The 20,906-nt window shown below is 42.0% G+C and overlaps 1 protein-coding gene across 2 annotated transcripts in view; it reads right to left on the bottom strand.

Moving 5' to 3' along the window:
• Window positions 1-20,906, bottom strand: part of NELL1 (neural EGFL like 1) — an 820,299-nt gene that overhangs the window by 677,522 nt on the left and 121,871 nt on the right. For both annotated transcript variants that reach the window (XM_025459768.3, XM_025459770.3), the window contains exon 4: window positions 12,639-12,809. In XM_025459768.3, the coding sequence (XP_025315553.1) occupies window positions 12,639-12,809 (171 nt within the window). The remainder of the gene's footprint in view (window positions 1-12,638; window positions 12,810-20,906) is intronic.

Raw genomic sequence — 20,906 nt, 5'->3', positions numbered from 1 at the left:
TCAGAGGTGAAGTTGAAATCCAAGGTTGTCCAACTCTAAAACCTTGTGCTCTTAACTACTAAACTATACCTTCTCTCATTGCCTTTACCTAATGCCTGACCCAGGACAGCACCAGCTCCACTGTAGTCACCCAAAAGAACAGCATTATGCCCGTGCTTGGATGCTCTGATCCACATCACATACCCACTTCAATCTTGCAACCCCCATATCTCAGCAGAGGCTAATTGCCATGATCTCCCCCAGCTACACAGCTGACACAGGACATGCTGATCAAAGGCAGTGGCTCTTGGCTCCCTGCCATGTTTCTATGGTCACTGTTGTGTAGAGCCCAAAGCAGGAGGCTACAGGCCTGCAGGTGAATATTGCTACATACACTGCCTGAACACAGAACCGTCTAGACTATCCTACAAAAAACAAAAGCCCTCCTCCCTCCTTATTATGTTCCTTCTCCACACCAATGATGCGGCAAGGCTTCATCCTGTTAAATGATAAAGCAACTGAAGAATAGTACATATAGTGCCACCTCATCTTTCAGAGAAAAAAAAAATGTGTGTATATGCAAAGAGAAAAACCCAGAAAACAGAAATACAACTGCTAACGATCACCTCTGTGCAATGGAATTAAGAGTAGGGTGGTAAGTATTGTATGGTTTTAGATAGCTTTCACCTTTCTGTTTTTATGTTATTCCAGTACTGTAACAATATTATGTAATTTACATAGGAAGTACATTGATAAATCAGATTATTCTATCATAGAAGCTAAAAAAAAAAAAAGCCTATACTATAAATTTTTATCCCAATCTTCACATACTTCCCCAGAATTTCTGTCCTTCTTGTACACATTTTATTTTGTGAATCTGGCAAGCACCTTTTAGGATTTGAAAATATTAAAGGAAAGAAAAAATCCATTAGGCTTCACAATAAGGCTATACCAATATGGCATCAAATTCATTTTTAAAAAATACAAAACCCTGCCCACAGGGCTTAATTTAATGTGCTTGATAGGAGGCCCTTATTCTGAGCCTCTAATGCAGTTTCAAGAAGCAGAGCAACAGAATTTTATAATGGTGATATAGCCACCTTACAGGACCAACACATGTACCACCCAATTATGTCTGCTTCCCAGCAGAGGGGGCACATTGGCCCTTAATCCTACCCGTGATGGGTTTATGTTCATATCCTATGTGTAAATCACCTACACTCATTCATGCCTGCCAGAGCTCCTGCGGACACAGGACACATGTAAATTCAACTTGAGAATGAGGCATGGTTCACCTTGTGCTGTGAATCAGACCAGGAAATCACCAAAAACCTTTTAGAGATTAACTGCCTTCCTCAAGGAAATAATCCTCAGAAGTTCAAAGCAGAAATACTAGGATCATTTCAACTTCACCATTCCTTGTGCCTGATATTTACAAAGTGTGTGGAAATTTGCAACACAGTCTATGCAAGTTCCCACTGGATCCTCTCTTCAATCCTGTAAAGTAGAACAGGAAGAAATGATGCCCATTCAGTCCAGAGAGGTGACTAAGGCGAAGAACAAGGGGACTTAACAAACGGAACCATCTAGAATGCTAAGATCACAGATCAGAAGCCACAAATACAGACCTCCTCCGCCCCACAAAAAAAAAAAAAAAAACACATAACTCTTCATTTGTATTCAGGTATTCACAAGTATTTGTTGACTATGTATTATGACAGCTTTATAACGTGCATTGGGGATACAGCAGTGAGTTCTCAAGGTGCTTACAGCCTGTAGGGAAAGCAGACATCAAGGAAATGATCAAAAACTCCTCTGCAGGAAAATGAATACTATTTTACAGTCAAAGTATCAGACACAAGAAATGTCCTTTGTCCTGAAGATTAAGGGTAAAGAAAATTGAGCTTGATATTCCAGAAATGGCACGTACAGAGGTCCTGTGGCATATATGAAGATGGTCTCCCTTAAGGAACTGAAAGAACTTGAGGTCAGAGAAGCAGGAAAAGCAGTGCAAGAGGAAACTGAAGAAGGAAACTTGGACCAAAGTATGCAAAAATTTTTAAAAGCTATATTAAGGATTGTGACCTTAATCCTAAAACTTACAGGAGGCCATTAAACGCACTTACCTACATGTTGGGATGGGAAGGGAGGATGGTAATCAGGTTTGCAAAGTCAAGTCCTTATATGTCACCCGAATGTCTATGAAAAATTGCTACCAGTGAAAATTACTCTGAATCCAAGGTGCTCACCTACTTCCTGTGCCTCGCTCTTATTAGCTCCTGCAGGCTCTAGTATGTATCTAATTAGCTACTAATACAAGTAGCAATAATGACAGATGTCCTCCTAAATGGGGTTTCCCCAACCCCAACTCTATTTCACTGCCAGTAGTTTTTAATGAGACCTTGTGACTGCAAAGTCACCTAAAAGAACACAGAGTTTATCGCCTTGAATTCATGAATATCAGAATTTATATTTAAACAGTATAAAACCACCCATGTAACGCTGGAGACTACTGTAATTCATCTCTCGCACATTTGAAGAAATGGCCAAATGGCTCATTTGCGGTCAGTCATGATTTAAGATTAGGTCCTTGGCCGTTACCCATCAGCACAGAGGTACATGCAAGCCATACAAATCACATGAGGATGATGGGCCATTCAAAGACCTGACCGGATATTCTCTCTGTGGTACTGAGACCATTAACCCATCTAACTCTCAGATTCCAGGAAGGAAGGAGAGTCTAAAAATACCACTCTTGGAGAGTCTGAAGGCCAACAGTGCTTGGCACCACAAGAAGAGCGGTTTTGGCTGACCAGGGAAGTGGCCCCATGAGCCGATTAGCATCCCGAATCTTAGAAAGTAGCTCAGTAGCACATATAACTTGGCCTTTGTTTTTTTCAGTTTATAGATGGCACATATTGTACTTTTTCTGTGAGAAGATACAAGTCACGTGAGGGTGTTAAAAATAAAAAGGAGGAGAAAAAAAAAAAAAACAGATGATTGGTGGAGAAGACAAACCTCCGCAGGCTGGTTCCAGCCTGTGTAGACTTACTACATACTCCTAGTTCAGGCCCTTTTCTTCTCAGCACCTCACAAGTCCCCACCTAGAAGATGCAAGCCTATCTACTTCAGAGGATTACAGTGAAGATCAAGTGATTGGAGGAATCCTCTCTAAAGGAATGCCAAACACTAATCTCAACTCGCTCATGACCAAGCAAGATAGTCTGAGCTTCACCCAGCAGTGCTGGGCCTCTGAGGCTTAATTGTCGAAGAACTCAAGACAAGGGAATCCTACATTCCCCAGCTCCTTCCTTGCCTGTGCTTTACAGACATCATCAGACCTGGAGAACAAGTATTAGCAAAAGTGCACAGAGTGAGTGAGTGAGTCAACTGCTTTGTTACCAGGAGGTCACAGCCTGGAGCGGTTTTCCTCCAGTGGAGATAAAATTCCATTCTAGTTAATGCAGGCATTCTGAGCGTCCCAAAGCAGGCAGCTGATGGCCCCAATTCCAAGCCTGTACGCTCCTGTGTGTGACACTGGCTGTCAGGAAAGTGATACCCTCTGACTAATAGACTCTAATGAGTAGAGATGCAGCCTGACATTCCTGAGGAAGAGTTACAGACAACCGCATCACACAGATCTTTTAAAGAGAAGGGGATTTTCACTCTAATTGCCCAGGAAAACCCTCAAGTGAGGGCCAAGGCACATCAACCAACCAGCTGGTTTAGTGGTTCTGGAACTCCTGATGGGAGAAACACGAGAAATTAGGACGACAAGCTGAGGAACCAAAAAAAAAAAAAGAATTTTAGGTTAGAGCAGGGAAAACAATACGCAGAAACCTTTTCCTTCCAAGCCTCCTCATCCTTGCACCATACTGCCATCAGACCCCCTACAAAAATTAAAATAAATAAATAAAGCAAACCAAACAGGTACAACTATACATCTGTTTTTTTGTATCCAACCACTCTAGCTGCTTTTTGAGTTTCCAGAAAGAGGATTTACAATGGTGTAGAAAATCCATTCAATGACCACATTAGTACCGCTGGTCTAACTAAAAAACTAATGCAGCATTTGGGTTTTTTTTTTTTCTAATTAAAAAGTCCTCATGGTTCATGCATTTTTTATTCCCCAAGGCTCTAAACCAATGAGTGAATCATAAGAGGAACAGAGACAATATATTCCTTAGAAAGGCAAGACTCCATCACCTGTATCATACTGGTTTGACTTTTCTCTCCTTGCTTTCCTTTTTTAAAAAATAACTGTGTATATCCATCAAGAAGACAATAAAATTGTAACAATAAAAGATGCAAGCATCGATATTTTTCCTACAAGAACATATTTATTTCTCTTGCAGCCCATTTCTCCTTCCATTTACCTGGTATAGACCCTTGTGCGTGCAATACAATGACAACTCAGGATGTGTCTGAAGGCATGTACATGTAATCACTGGCGTTGGAACTGCGGTCCTGTTTTCCTTTCTATTCTAATACATCTTGGGTCCCATCTATGCAATAAAGTGCCCTCTTGTCTATCTACTTGGGTAGCCAACAAACCAGCAAATAAATAAAGGATAGATTCTAGTATATTTCTTTGTCTTCTCCATTTGCAAATCTAAAAGCACCAGAGTGCAACTCATTAAGCCCACTAGGGAACAGGAGGAAAAGATGAAGGTTCCTGAAAAGACAAAATTAGAAATAGGTCTGCTATGGATGTCATTAGAAGACATGGCAAAGTTAAACTGGGAACCTACCTAATGTGGTTGGAATGAGTAAGCCACAGGGCACATAACATGGGTAGAACTGAGAGGGGCTCAGTCAGAAGGAGATATTCAATACTCTAATGTCCCAGGGGCCCAACAGTCAAGCAGCCACTCTCCACTTTGCCCAGATTTCTACGACACTGGCCACCTGGGTCTTTTGATCCAGTCTCCCCCATTATTTCTCTAGAGCTTGGCAGCAAAGGATTTTTCTTCCTTCAATGTTCAGAAGAAATGTTTTTCAACAGCACAACTATCCATCATCTGCTGGCTACAGTGCACTGCTCCATCTTGTATTAGATCTACCAAGGCCTTCTTTGCCAGGTCAGCCAGCATCCCCCAAAGGTTCTTCACTGCCACGTGTCTGGAGCAGAACACTCAAAGACACCAAGAGCACAAGATGGAGAGAACATGAGGCCAACATCCCTTAGCATCAAATAATGCATGTTTCAGCATCTACTCCAGCAAGAAGAGAGACAAATGAGGGAAAAAAAGATTGGGCATTTAGGGTAATTAGACTTTGCTCACCAACAGCATGCTGTACTATCAACCCACCTATCAATTCAGATCATTGCCTGGGTGGCTCAGTGGTTGAGCATCTGCCTTCAGCTCAGGTCGTGATCCTGGGGTCCAGGGATCAATTCCCACATCAGTCTCCCTGCAGGGAGTCTGCTTCTCCCTCTGTCTATGTCTCTGCCCCTGTCTCTCATGAGTAAATAAAATATTTTTAAAAAAAAATTTCAGATCATTTGCAAACCCAAGGTGAAGACAGCAAACTGGGTTGCTCTCCAGGGTCCTGAAGATTGGGGGTGGGGGGTGAGCACGCCCTAAGTAAATCAGGCACAGGACCAGAAGATCAGAGTTAGAAGGAAACCTAAAGATCACCTGGTCCTATAGTCCCTCACTGTATACCTAGAGAGCTAAGGCCTAGAGACAGTATGTTATTTCCCCAAGGTTATATGAATTTATTAATCTCTTTCAGCTCTAGTGTGTAGTCCAGAATATTTTTGTGCTTAAAAGCCAGATTTTCCAAGCAGAAAAGCAAAAACTATTTTGTTTAGGAATATATAACAAGTGAGTTTCCTCACTCAGTAAAACTTTACCTGGCTTTCCATAGCCTCATAAAAGCTGTAATAATTTTGGCTTCTGAGATTGCAAGGGGGAAGCAAATTTCTGCACCTCTTCTCTCACACAAATAAAAAAAGGAAAGACACCAAGCTGCATTCTCAAGGCCCTGCCAGGATCAACAAAAGACCTTATCACAATGGAGACGTTGTTTTCTTCCCTCTTCACCATAGTTACCTGTTTTTAAAGAGATTCTGCAATTACATATTTTTAAAGGTGCTCCACTGGTATAAAAACCATGCACCTTTGTCCTATACTACCAACCATGAGGCCAAAATTATTGGAGAGCATTGCTCAAGATTTGGCCATCAGAATAACTTCAAGGACAGGACTGTCCTCAAACCCTACATTGCACCATAGATCCACATGACACTAGGTCCTGATCCATGGGACATGAGCTGTTTGTATACATGTGAAAATGTGACTATACTGAACTCATTTCCAATATACTGTAACACCTCTCCTATATGATGGTATATAGGTCTATAGGTTTATAGTCCTTCATGATGCCATATAAAGCAGCTTGAAATCATCAAGATTTTGTGCATCCTCCCTTGCTACATTCCTACAATGACCCTATGTTTGAAGAGTCGCTATTATTCCATTTTACAGATGCAAGCATAGTTCCTGTCAAACAAGTTAATGAACAAACTAAGACTCTTCAAGGAAAGTAAGACACAAATGGCCTGATTTCACACGCCTACATAATGTATGTAAATTACGTTTTATAAATGGAAAAACCAACACAAAGATTCAGCACTCGTTTCAGTCTAGATTAAGCCACAGAGAAGAGCTCTTCCTTCCCTTTCCTTCCCTCCCCTCTCTCCTACCTCCCTCTCTGGCCCTCCCTGCAAGCTTTCCCTCAACTGGATACCACTCATGCATATACCCTCCTCTCTCACCGGACTGTGACTGGCTTTGTAATGCTTACAAGATGAACCTCATTCCCCACTGAATTCTCTCTCATGTGACTGGTACAGAATCAAATCACACAGTGACAAAACTGTAAAGCTGCAGAAATTGTAATGCATTTTCACCTGGGATGGTAAGACCCTGAGAGGCTATTCCACATGTCCAGCTCTGCCTCCTGTGATCTACCAAACCTGAGCACCTCCACCAGGAATCCAGCAATCCGTCACATACAGCCTTACGACATCTCTCGTATTGGTGCCTTATACTGTTACTTATATTTACCCACAGGTATATCCTCTCAAGTTCATTTATCTCTTCTTCTGGACAGAAGATCTGGAGCTGCTGGTTATTTGGAGATGAGGCATATGCTGCTTTGTCAATTTTATCTCCATTTCAGTAAATTGTGTGCATGTGTTCCTGTTTGTGAAGTGAAAAATCAGTCGAAAAACCAGGATGATTGAGTGTTGGCCAGGATCTCTTGGAAGCTGTGGTGTTTCAGAGCCCTCTCTTAATTCTCCCCTCCTTACTATAGCAAAAAATTTATAAAAATCAACATAGAATGGTATACACGTGCCTGAACTACCATAAGGAATTTAGGTTTAATAAGATGTTTGTAAATACTCCAGGAGCTCCCTGGGAAGTAAATGCCATATCAACATATTTCATTATGAAAAAAAACTAGAGAAACAGATGCTCATATCCTGAAGTTACTCTGAAATATTAGACAAAAATGTTGAATTACTGACTTGTTCAGTGATTTATAGTAAGTTTTCTCTAATTCTGTATGCTCAAGATCAGTTGTATGCAAAAATTCAATATGCTCTGCAGTAAACAGCATGTATTAAAAGGAAAATGTGTTTCTGATCTAGACTGTAACCATTAACTTCCTGTCAGTGTACAATCAAGCTGCACATGTGTACACACTTGTACAAGTCTGAACAAATGAGGGTTCAGAGCTTTGTTGCAATAGGACTGTGTGAGAGACTTTTTCCAGCAGTGAGGCAATAAGAGGTTGGCTTAAAATAGGGACACCTGCATATTGCACAAAGCGCTGGCCTAGGGCTGGATGAATGTGCCATTTGAATGATAAACATTCTGAGTCTGTCCCTTAACTACTGAGAAGCTCAGTTCCAGTTACTTCAAGATCAAGATGCTGGGAGTAACCATTTTCAGTTCTCTCCGCTGTTCTGCTGCTATCACAAACTGTCAAATGAGCCTACTAACAGGGCTTCAGCCCATCTCCATGCTTTCTCTATATCTGGGGACCAGGGCCAATCACTATGGGGGGCCCTGGTTGTTTCAGAATTAAAAGTGACTGAACAAGCCATGAGCTTTCTGATGGCCAAGGACTCACTTCTTTGCATCCTCCACAGCCTGGCAGAGAACGCACTCAATACATTAATTTGATAAGTTGATTAAAAGTTACCAAAGGGGAGGAAAGAAAATCTTTTGGGGTAAATAGAACACTTATGGGGCAGCCTGGGTGGCTCAGCGGTTTAGCGCTGCCTTCAGCCTGGGGCTTGATCCTGGAGACCTGGGATCGAGTCCCACGTTGGGCTCCCTGCATGGAGCCTGCTTCTCCCTCTGCCTGTGTCTCTGTCTCTCTCTCTCTCTTTCTCTGTCTCATGAATAAATAAATAAAATCTTTTAAAAAAATAGAACACTTATGCACTGAATCCCAGATGTCAGTGGATTCTGGGCTCTGAGTAATGGGAACAGGCCACAGGGTGAGTGGAAAATGGACTGAGAGAACCTGAGGAAGGTTAGTGCAGACCTCATTCTTGTCTTTGTTGGCAATTATTAGTATAAAGGAAGCTGGAGAAAAACCCAAAGCAATGGAGATAATCAGGCTGATCCCCCAACTGAATGGTTCCTTTTCTGTTTCCAGCTTGAGGTAATCTGCTACCCAGACTTTGAGAGCTTCTAAAACTAGGCCCAGCTAAACAGCTGAAGCAGGAAGAGAAGTGTTAGTCTCCATAGCAAGCAGAAAGTGTAAAACGACCAACTAAAATAGCAGTCACTTTTCTTGTGACAATTAGTGTAATTAGGTCTGAAAAGACTGTTTCTCAATTCTAATCTTAAAAAGGTGGAAATCTCACCTATCTCACCACATACCAGTTCCTCAGAACAATGGAATTGCCCAGGAAATCTTCCTATTTTAAATGTTTTTATGGTTCTGGAAACTTCTATAGCATTTCTCTCCTACGAATAATCCCTTGTGTGCTTGTGGCTATGTCCTGGAAAGTACAGGTCATTAACACTTTACAGAAGTGGCGTGCAGGGATAGAAAGATGAATGCTTGGGAGTCAGATCTCGGTTCAAAATTTTGGCACGTATTTTACACAGGATTGAGACCAGTTATTTATCTGAGCCTTTCTAATTCCAAGTCTGTAAAACAGGACTAATAAAATTGTCCCCACAGGACTATCCTAAGGAATATTATGGCCAGAAGGGTCCTGGCCTGTAGTAGATGCTCAATAAATAAAGGTCCCTTCCCCAGGCTAATGCAATGAGCTCCAATAGTAAGACTGCATATCTTACCAAACAACTCCAATGATCAGGAATCTAAGACATGTGTGGGAGGAAAATACTAGAAAGAAGCAAACTGCTCACACTGAATCAGACTCTGGCCTTCCCTAGCTTCCAAGTCCAGTGCAATGGTCCCCACTGCTGTGCTGAACAGCCTAACAGAATGTTCATGAAGCAGATTTGGGTCCAAATCCTAGTACAGCCACTGACTAGAAGCAGGACTGCAGGCATATAATGTCAGCTCCGTTCTATCATTTTAAAACAAGTAACAGGGCAGCCCTGGGTGGCTCAGCAGTTTAGCACCACCTTCAGCCCAGGGTGTGATCCTGGAGACCTGGGATCGAGTCCCACGTCAGGCTCCCTGCATGGAGCCTGCTTCTCCCTCTGCCTGTGTCTCTCACTGAATAAATAAATAAAATCTTTTAAAAAATAAAATAAAACAAGTAACAACAGGAGTATGGGATGAATTCACCTATATAAAATGCTTAGCGCTATGCCAAGCACAAGTCAATACCCAATAAATATTATCACATCCCCGTTTATCACCTAGCCAGCAGAACTCCAGCAGGTGACAGGTTAAGGAAAAAAAATATACCTCTAAGGGGCAAAGCCATCAAGAAGAATCTCGGTAGTGTGAAATGCATAGCTTAAAGAGTAAAAATCAGCCTTTGTGACATTCACTCTTCGGGAGAGTGGCCTATATTAGTAGACCAGCAACTTGATACATGGACCAGAGCTTGCACCACTCTAGAATCAGCTAGTGCTGGCTAGGAAGAAACATGTAAAGAAGGTAACCCTGTGTTATAGGCTAGACACTACCCACTTTTTCCTTAATCTTTTCTTCTTCCTTCCCAGGGTCGGGGGCGGGGGGTGTGGGGGTTCTCCTGCAGGTACTTGATTTTCCAAGGTCCCTCACTTATTCATTGCAGCCTAGCCTCTTCTCCAGCTTCCTCCCCCTTCCACCTAAACCAATGGTCTTCAAATACCATTCCAGGTACCAAGGCTAGATCACCTGCATAAGAACCACATGAAGAGCTGTTAAAAATACAGCTTCTCAGAAGTTTCCACCCTCAAGGAATCTGATCCAGCAAATCAGAGATGGGGCCTGGTGACCCAATTTTTTTTTATAAGTTCCCCAGTAATTCTTAGGTATCATGAGATTTGGGGATTATACCAAAAATCAATTTTACCCCTCCTGTGGCCCAGTTGTTCCAGGCCTTTCTTTCCCCTGACTTATCTAAAAACCTCATTTGTATTTGGGCCCATGAATCATTAACCGGTGCCAACTTTACATTCTCCTTCCAAGATCTTATATAAAGGACATGTTAGATCATGAACTAAAATGAAAAATTTCCAGAGAAATGAAGGGATATTCAGAATCCCCCTCAGTCTGTTCTTTATAAATGGAGCTAACCCTATAAAACACTGTGGGCTCCAGCTCTCCTATCCTCTACCCACTTTCCTGGTAGAAAGGCCAATGTAGCCAAGAAGGACATTCAGCATTTGAAAGTTGGGAGACAAAGAGGTACCATCAATGTGCAGAGTCAACAGTGAACCCTGGACTGCGCATCAAAGGCCAGGTGCCACCCAGGGCACCTTAGATTATCTCACTCAGCATTCCCATCTATGAGTAAAAGCATTATCCCAGTTTACAAATTGAAAAATGGAGATGCAAAGAAATTTACTTGCCCAAATTCAGAGCGGACAAGTGGCTGAGCAGGACAGAAAAGAATGTTTCATATGAACCAGAGCATCTGTGAGAGTGTGAAACATTAGATTCCCCAGAGAGAATATTCGGAAAAAAAGAAGACAAAACTTTCAAAAGGAGGAAGAAAGAAATTGCATAGCAAGAAACCAGCAGTGTCCTCCAGACTTTTCAGGTGGGAATTACTAAAACTAGAGCTTTGAGGCGTCTTTCTGACCTGTGGCATAGGACGTGCAGGGCCTTTCTGCTCTCCCATTTGGGCTGATACAGATGGGAGCAGGGCAACAAGAAGACTGCTACCTGGACTGGAGTTCTAAAAAACTGAAAGAACCAATGAGCTCTTGAAGATGGCAAAGTGGCTGAGGCTGGCTTTATCCAGGCTGCCCAAGTTAGGACAATAGGGTCAAAGAAGCCAGTGGTTCTACGGAAACTTTGTCCAGGCACACTTATAATCTGAAACCACAATTCTTCCCCAAGTCCAGAAAGCATCTTAAGTAAATCAAAATGCACCAAGACCCATTTCAAGGTGTCAGAACTTCCCTTAAGCCTGACACTCATTTCTGTTCTCTGCCCTTCTAGTCCTTTTCCAAAACACTCTGCAGAGCTAGAACTGCAATTGAATACCTCCTCCTCAGAAATGTAGTCTGGAGCTGACTGACCTTGGATTGTTTTTCCTCCTGTTCAGTTTCAGAAAGGAGGTTGTCCCCAGCACACCTGTTTTTTATCCTGGGCCTAATGGAACAAGTCCTATGGCTGAACAGTCATTTTTAATTTCGACACTATTGTTAAGAACCAACACTTAATTCATGGGCGCTGCTAGCAATGCAAAAACTTCCTCTGTAAGATGGCTTTCCATTAGGATTTTCATCAGATTTTTAAAGAGATCAAAACATTCTCCTCAACCACCATTAGCCAGTTGTCCAGCCAGAAATGATCCAATGGAGACCGACAGTCTGTTTTCAGCTTGAAATAAACCTGATTCCAGTGACACACATGGGGGATGAGGTCTCCCTCCCACCCCAATTCACAATGCCTGATGAAACCCCCCAGGTCTCACAAATAGTCTTGCCATCCACTGGCAAGCCGAAAGGCTCATTCCTCTGCAGAGAATGGATGGCATTAATTCCCAAAGACTCAAAGCACAGCCTCTTTAAGAAGCCTCCATTTGGAAAAGATATTTAAGCAAAGCTGTGCTTGATGAAGTGAAATAGAATTAGCTGCTTCAGTGGCACAGGCTTCTCAGCTTCATTCTAAGGTAGGCTGGCTTGTTCGCTTCCAAGTGGAAAGAACTCAACAACAATAGATCACAGTTAACTGTGATCACGGCTCCGTGGAATTTCAGCTGGTGCCTGGGGTACACAGAGGTGCACTTACTATTCCCCAATCTGTCATCAACCTTTTGTACATTTGTTCCTAATCACAGGATACTGTTTCATCTTAATGAACTGTTTTCTTAGCATATTACGCTTGGTCATTTCAGCACATCTAATGGCCCATTTGGTAGGTTAAATTACAATTAGGGTCCCTTGGTTTTTATTTCCCAGCAAGGCCTGGAGGGGTTTGATAGCTGTCCCCTTCCCACTACTCATTTTCAAGGACAGAATCACTAAAAAACAGAAGCACAGACATACCTGTTGCAGTCGATGTGGAGCAGGAGATGAGAGGCACTGACAGACAGCGCGACCTTATGCCACTGTCCATCTGCCAGCCGGTACGGAAGGGCCTCGGTCCTAGGCTTCCCATTATGCATATAGTGGTATCGGATCTCATCCCTCAGACCACTGCTCTCCAGTTCAAAATAGCTACATGTAAAAGAAACAGGAATTTGATTTTAGTTCTGGAACTCACAGTCATCAATCCTAGCTTCTTCACTACCACCTTTCTCAGCATCTGTTAGTAGCTACACATGGACACAAAGATCTGCTAACCAAAAATCAATTGTACTACATGGAATCCAACTCACCTACTGTTGGAGAACCTCACCATGACACATTGAGCCTCCAAAATGGAGAATGACTGATCCACTGTGAAGTGATCTCCACAAGCTAATTACCTAAGCTTGGCGCAGAGTCTCTTCCAATACTTAGAAGTACAGTTCAGAACCCTCTATTGTCTAAAAAAAGGCTTTTCATGTGGAATGGACTTAAGGATGCTTATTTTTATTACTGCCATATTTACATTTTCAAGAATTAAAGGAAAGCAAATCACATTGAGTATCAGGAACTGAAAATAAATTGAGATAACTTTACTAAACACATTCCCCCCAAACAGCTTTAAGTGGACAATTCCTAGATAATGAGTAGGGAAGGGATGACTGAAGCTATTCAGATGGGCCAGTATTTTAAATCATTGTGTCATGAAACATACAATTGAGTCTTTTCTTTCCCCCAGATTGTGGTCACGTTTTCCAGATCCGTGAAAAACAGTACCACCGACGCAGTCTGGACTTTTGTCATAAAGTGCAGAAGTTTGGGACATTCCTCAGGCAGGCTTCAGGGCTGATACTTTGAGTGGCAGACCATTTAGTCTAAGCCTCTTCTGAAATGCGTCATCATTATCATTACATCAGGCCTAATCTCACTGCCAGGCATGACACTACGCATTTAACATACTATCTAACTCATCACCCTACACACCTAGAAGGCTGATACTATCCCTTTTTAAATATTAAAAAACTGAGGTTCTGGAATTCATCTATCCAAACCACAATTTAAACACAGATCTAAATTTGACAGCCCCCATGCTTTCTACCAGCTTGCTGTCCATCTCAGAGGCACAATGACCAACTAGTAAAGACAGCCTCAACTGGCATCCTCTCCCAGCAATTCATTTGTACAAATGACTCAAGAATGACCTGCCTATGTAGGGAAGGGCTAGGTTCTATCCCTAGATTTGAAAGGATCAGTTTCTCTTCTAATCAGCTGAGTTGGCCTAACCCCATTAGCCAGACCTTAATTTCACCTAAAACACAAAAAGCATTTCTATGAGCCCTGGTAGGAATAGATCATGAAACTCAGCCTCTATTATGCAGGACTTCCAAGTCACATGACAAAGAACTAATGCATATTTCCTGCTTATCTTTCACAGGGATCCTCCCAAGAGAGCACTGCTGAGAAAGACCACTTTGACCTACCTCACACTAGACAAAGAATCAGGCCCAAGGTCATAAACTGAGGTGGTTTCTTATACTACTGCAGCCAGCTCCTGGACTCAGGTACACACTTATTAGTAATATAATACATATTTTATAAGATTGCAAAATAGAAAATCCCTTAACACGGCAGATACTCATTTTAAGGGAATTCTCTAAATTGCTTCTAAGCAGCTAGAACATTGAAAGAATCAAAATCAGAGAATTTAAAAGGTCAGGAAGACCTTAGAGATTATCTGGTCATTCATTAATTTATTCAACATTTTGTTACTGAACACATGGTAAAGGGCTAAAAAAGGATTTAAAACATAGATCCTGTTCTCAAGATGCTTTGAGACTAGCAGAAAAGGACATAAAATGTGGCCCTAGTACAAAAAAGTCAGAAACAAATCGAAGACAAAGGAAGCTGTCATTTCATGTGCTAGGAATGGACCAGCTGCTTACGTAAATGTCATCTCATTTAATTTCTTCAAGGTAGATATTTTTTAATCCCTGTTTTACTGAGGAGTTCACTTGTGATTAGGGAAAGTACCTTACCCAGTTTCGGAATAGAAAGGCACCATGATTTTGTGTAAGAGACCTCACCAAGATCATCCTAAGAAATCTCTGAATTATTTCATTTAGACCAATAAGCTACTGCTCCAGGAAGGGATAGGATCCTAAAAAGGATGTCAAAGACAATTAAAAATGCTCTTATAGACCACCTGATAGAATTAAAAAAAAAAAAAAAAGACAAAGGGAGGCAAATATGTTTAACCAGATTCTTTTTTTTTTTTTTTTTTTTTTTTTTTTTTTTTTTTTTTTTTTTTTTTTTTTTTTTTTTTTTTTTTTATTTTTTTTTTATTGGTGTTCAATTTACTAACATACAGAATAACACCCAGTGCCCGTCACCCATTCACTCCCACCCCCCGCCCTCCTCCCCTTCTACCACCCCTAGTTCGTTTCCCAGAGTTAGCAGTCTTTATGTTCTGTCTCCCTTTCTGATATTTCCCACACATTTCTTCTCCCTTCCCTTATTTTCCTTTTCACTATTATTTATATTCCCCAAATGAATGAGAACATATAGTGTTTGTCCTTCTCCGACTGACTTACTTCACTCAGCATAATACCCTCCAGTTCCATCCACGTTGAAGCAAATGGTGGGTATTTGTCATTTCTAATAGCTGAGTAATATTCCATTGTATACATAAACCACATCTTCTTTATCCATTCATCTTTCGTTGGACACCGAGGCTCCTTCCACAGTTTGGCTATCGTGGCCATTGCTGCTAGAAACATCGGGGTGCAGGTGTCCCAGCGTTTCATTGCATTTGTATCTTTGGGGTAAATCCCCAACAGTGCAATTGCTGGGTCGTAGGGCAGGTATATTTTTAACTGTTTGAGGAACCTCCACACAGTTTTCCACAGTGGCTGCACCAGTTCACATTCCCACCAACAGTGTAAGAGGGTTCCCTTTTTTCCACATCCTCTCCAACATTTGTTGTTTCCTGCCTTGTTAATTTTCCCCATTCTCACTGGTGTGAGGTGGTATCTCATTGTGGTTTTGATTTGTATTTCCCTGATGGCAAGTGATGCAGAGCATTTTCTCATGTGCATGTTGGCCATGTCTATGTCTTCTTCTGTGAGATTTCTGTTCATGTCTTTTGCCCATTTCATGATTGGATTGTTTGTTTCTTTGGTGTTGAGTTTAATAAGTTCTTTATAGATCTTGGAAACTAGCCCTTTATCTGATATGTCATTTGCAAATATCTTCTCCCATTCTGTAGGTTGTCTTTGAGTTTTGTTGACTGTATCCTTTGCTGTGCAAAAGCTTCTTATCTTGATGAAGTCCCAATAGTTCATTTTTGCTTTTGTTTCTTTTGCCTTCGTGGATGTATCTTGCAAGAAGTTACTATGGCCGAGTTCAAAAAGGGTGTTGCCTGTGTTCTTCTCTAGGATTTTGATGGAATCTTGTCTCACATTTAGATCTTTCATCCATTTTGAGTTTATCTTTGTGTATGGTGAAAGAGAGTGGTCTAGTTTCATTCTTCTGCATGTGGATGTCCAATTTTCCCAGCACCATTTATTGAAGAGACTGTCTTTCTTCCAATGGATAGTCTTTCCTCCTTTATCGAATATTAGTTGCCCATAAAGTTCAGGGTCCACTTCTGGATTCTCTATTCTGTTCCACTGATCTATGTGTCTGTTTTTGTGCCAGTACCACACTGTCTTGATGACCACAGCTTTGTAGTACAACCTGAAATCTGGCATTGTGATGCCCCCAGATATGGTTTTCTTTTTAAAATTCCCCTGGCTATTCGGGGTCTTTTCTGATTCCACACAAATCTTAAAATAATTTGTTCTAACTCTCTGAAGAAAGTCCATGGTATTTTGATAGGGATTGCATTAAACGTGTATATTGCCCTGGGTAACATTGACATTTTCACAATATTAATTCTGCCAATCCATGAGCATGGAATATTTTTCCATCTCTTTGTGTCTTCCTCAATTTCTTTCAGAAGTGTTCTATAGTTTTGAGGGTATAGATCCTTTACATCTTTGGTGAGGTTTATTCCTAGGTATCTTATGCTTTTGGGTGCAATTGTAAATGGGATTGACTCCTTAATTTCTCTTTCTTCAGTCTCATTGTTAGTGTATAGAAATGCCACTGACTTCTGGGCATTGATTTTGTATCCTGCCACGCTACCGAATTGCTGTATGAGTTCTAGCAATCTTGGGGTGGAGACTTTTGGGTTTTCTATGTAGAGTATCATGTCATCGGCGAAGAGGGAGAGTTTGACTTCTTCTTTGCCAATTTGAATGCCTTTAATGTCTTTTTGTTGTCTGATTGCTGAGGCTAGGACTTCCAGTACTATGTTGAATAGCAGTGGTGAGAGTGGACATCCCTGTCTTGTTCCTGATCTTAGGGGAAAGGCTCCCAGTGCTTCCCCATTGAGAATGATATTTGCTGTGGGCTTTTCATAGATGGCTTTTAAGATGTCGAGGAATGTTCCCTCTATCCCTACACTCTGAAGAGTTTTGATCAGGAATGGATGCTGTATTTTGTCAAATGCTTTCTCTGCATCCAATGAGAGGATCCTATGGTTCTTGGTTTTTCTCTTGCTGATATGATGAATCACATTGATTGTTTACGGGTGTTGAACCAGCCTTGTGTCCCAGGGATAAATCCTACTTGGTCATGGTGAATAATTTTCTTAATGTACTGTTGGATCCTATTGGCCAGTATCTTGTTGAGAATTTTGCATCCATGTTCATCAGGGATATTGGTCTGTAATTCTCCTTTTTGGCGGGGTCTTTGTCTGGCTTTGGAATTAAGGTGATGCTGGCTTCATAGAACGAATTTGGAAGTACTCCATCTCTTTCTATCTTTCCAAACAGCTTTAGGAGAATAGGTATGATTTCTTCTTTAAACGTTTGATAAAATTCTCCTGGGAAGCCATCTGGCCCTGGACTCTTGTGTCTTGGGAGGTTTTTGATGACTGCTTCAATTTCCTCCCTGGTTATTGGCCTGTTCAGGTTTTCTATTTCTTCCTGTTCCAGTTTTGGTAGTTTGTGGCTTTCCAGGAATGCGTCCATTTCTTCTAGATTGCCTAATTTATTGGCGTATAGCTGTTCATAATATGTTTTTAAAATCGTTTGTATTTCCTTGGTGTTGGTAGTGATCTCTCCTTTCTCATTCATGATTTTATTAATTTGAGTCTTCTCTCTCTTCTTTTTAATAAGGCTGGCTAATGGTTTATCTATCTTATTAATTCTTTCAAAGAACCAACTCCTGGTTCTGTTGATCTGTTCCACAGTTCTTCTGGTCTCGATTTCGTTGAGTTCTGCTCGAATCTTTATTAGCTCCCTTCTTCTCTTGGGTGTAGGATCTATTTGCTGTTTTTTCTCTAGCTCCTTTATGTGTAAGGTTAGCTTTTGTATTTGAGTTCTTTCCAGTTTTTGAATGGATGCTTGTATTGCGATGTATTTCCCCCTTAGGACTGCTTTTGCTGCATCCCAAAGATTTTGAACGGTTGTATCTTCATTCTCATTAGTTTCCATGAATCTTTTTAATTCTTCCTTAATTTCCTGGTTGACCCTTTTATCTTTTAGCAGGATGGTCCTTAACCTCCATGTGTTTGAGGTCCTTCCAAACTTCTTGTTGTGATTTAGTTCTAATTTCAAGGCATTATGGTCCGAGAATATGCAGGGGACAATCCCAATCTTTTGGTATCGGTTCAGACCCGATTTGTGACCCAATATGTGGTCTATTCTGGAGAAAGTTCCATGTGCGCTTGAGAAGAATGTGTATTCAGTTGAGTTTGGATGTAAAGTTCTGTAGATATCTGTGAAATCCATCTGGTCCAGTGTATCATTTAAAGCTCTCGTTTCTTTGGAGATGTTTTGCTTAGAAGACCTATCGAGTATAGAAAGAGCTAGATTGAAGTCACCAAGTATAAGTGTATTATTATCTAAGTATTTCTTCACTTTGGTTAATAATTGATTTATATATTTGGCAGCTCCCACATTCGGAGCATATATATTGAGGATTGTTAAGTCCTCTTGTTGAATAGATCCTTTAAGTATGATATAGTGTCCCTCTTCATCTCTCACTACAGTCTTTGGGGTAAATTTTAGTTTATCTGATATAAGGATGGCTACCCCTGCTTTCTTTTGAGGACCATTCGAATGGTAAATGGTTCTCCAACCTTTTATTTTCAGGGCTGTAGGTGTCCTTCTGTCTAAAATGAGTCTCTTGTAGACAGCAAATAGATGGGTCCTGCTTTTTTATCCAGTCTGAAACCCTGCGCCTTTTGATGGGGTCATTAAGCCCGTTCACATTCAGAGTTACTATTGAGAGATATGAGTTTAGTGTCATCATGATATCTATTCAGTCTTTGTTTTTGTGGACTGTTCCACTGAACTTCTTCTTAAAGGGGAATTTTAAGAGGCCCCCTTAAAATTTCTTGCAGAGCTGGTTTGGAGGTCACATATTCTTTTAGTTGCTGCCTGTCTTGGAAGCTCTTTATCTCTCCTTCCATTTTGAATGAGAGCCTTGCTGGATAAAGTATTCTTGGTTGCATGTTCTTCTCATTTAGGACCCTGAATATATCCTGCCAGCCCTTTCTGGCCTGCCAGGTCTCTGTGGAGAGGTCTGCTGTTACCCTAATACTCCTCCCCATAAAAGTCAGGGATTTCTTGTCTCTTGCTGCTTTAAGGATCTTCTCCTTATCTTTGGAATTTGCAAGCTTCACAATTAAATGTCGAGGTGTTGAACGGTTTTTATTGATTTTAGGGGGGGATCTCTCTATTTCCTGGATCTGAATGCCTGTTTCCCTTCCCAGATTAGGAAAGTTTTCAGCTAGAATTTGTTCAAATACATATTCTGGCCCTCTGTCCCTTTCGGCGCCCTCGGGAACCCCAATTAAACGTAGGTTTTTCTTCCTCAGGCTGTCGTTTATTTCCCTTAATCTATCTTCATGGTCTTTTAATTGTTTGTCTCTTTTTTCCTCAGTTTCCCTCTTTGCTGTCAACTTGTCTTCTAGGTCACTCACTCGTTCTTCCACCTCGTTAACCCTCGTCGTTAGGACTTCTAGTTTGGATTGCATCTCATTCAATTGGTTTTTAATTTCTGCCTGATTAGCTCTAAATTCTGCAGTCATGAAGTCTCTTGAGTCCTTTATACTTTTTTCTAGAGCCACCAGTAGCTGTATAATAGTGCTTCTGAATTGGCTTTCTGACATTGAATTGTAATCCAGATTTTGTAACTCTGTGGGAGAGAGGACTGTTTCTGATTCTTTCTTTTGAGGTGAGGTTTTCCTTCTAGTCATTTTGCTCAGTGCAGAGTGGCCAAAAGCAAGTTGTATTGGGAAAAAGAGAAAAAGAGAGGAGAGAAAGAAGGAAAGAAAAGAGAAAGAGAAAAAAAAAGGGAAGAAAAAGAAAAAAAAAACGAAAAAAAAAAAAAAAAAAAAGAAGAAAAAGAGAAAGAAAAAGAAAGGAGAAAAAAAGGGGTGGGGGAAGGAAACAAATCAAAAAGCAAAACAAAACAAAAACAAAAACAAAAACAAAACAAAAACAAACAAACAAAAAAAGAACCACCGGGGAGTATCTTCTGATTCTGTGTTCTTTAAGTCCCTTGACTTCCCCTGGAAGTTGTCCGTCTAGCTGGTGTTCTGGGGGAGGGGCCTGTTGTGCTGATTTTCAGGTGTTAGCAGTTGGGGGAGCTGCTGTGCCCCTGCCTGGTGCAGGGCTCGGTGGGGGTTGTTTACCCCGTGAGGCCGCAGGAGGAACAGCCCCAGTGGCGGGGCCGCTCTGGAAACCTGGATTCAGCTCCGGCAGGAACTCCGTCTGCAGGGCCTGGAGGCTCCGGGGCGGGGCCGCTGCTCTGCTCAGCTGGGGCAGGAGCGTCCTCGCTGTCCTGGGCCCTCCCGGCCTCTGCCTGTCCCGGGGGAGGCGGGATCCTGGGCTGTGTCCCGGCGCCCTGTGCTCCGGAGCCTGCGCTGTTGGATTCGCGCTCCCGGGCCGCGCAGCCCCCTCCGCGGAGCCGCCGCCCGAGTCCCTCCGAGCTGCTCCTGGAACCGCGCAGCCCCCTCCGCACGGAGCCTCTTCTTCTGCCCGAGCCCCTCCGAGCTGCTCCCGGGGCCGCGCAGCCCCCTCCGCGGAGCCGCCCCCGAGCCCCTTCAGTTGCTCCGGGTCCCGCCGGGTCCCGCCGTGCGCGCTGCAGCCCTTAGGGAGCTCGGCGCACTCTCCTGGGCGCGCAGTTGCTCTG

Source organism: Canis lupus, chromosome 21, assembly GCF_003254725.2.
Source record: "Canis lupus dingo isolate Sandy chromosome 21, ASM325472v2, whole genome shotgun sequence".
NCBI lineage: Eukaryota > Metazoa > Chordata > Mammalia > Carnivora > Canidae > Canis > Canis lupus.
Note: the sequence above shows the minus strand (reverse complement) of the source record. Positions and strands in the feature narration are given on the sequence as shown.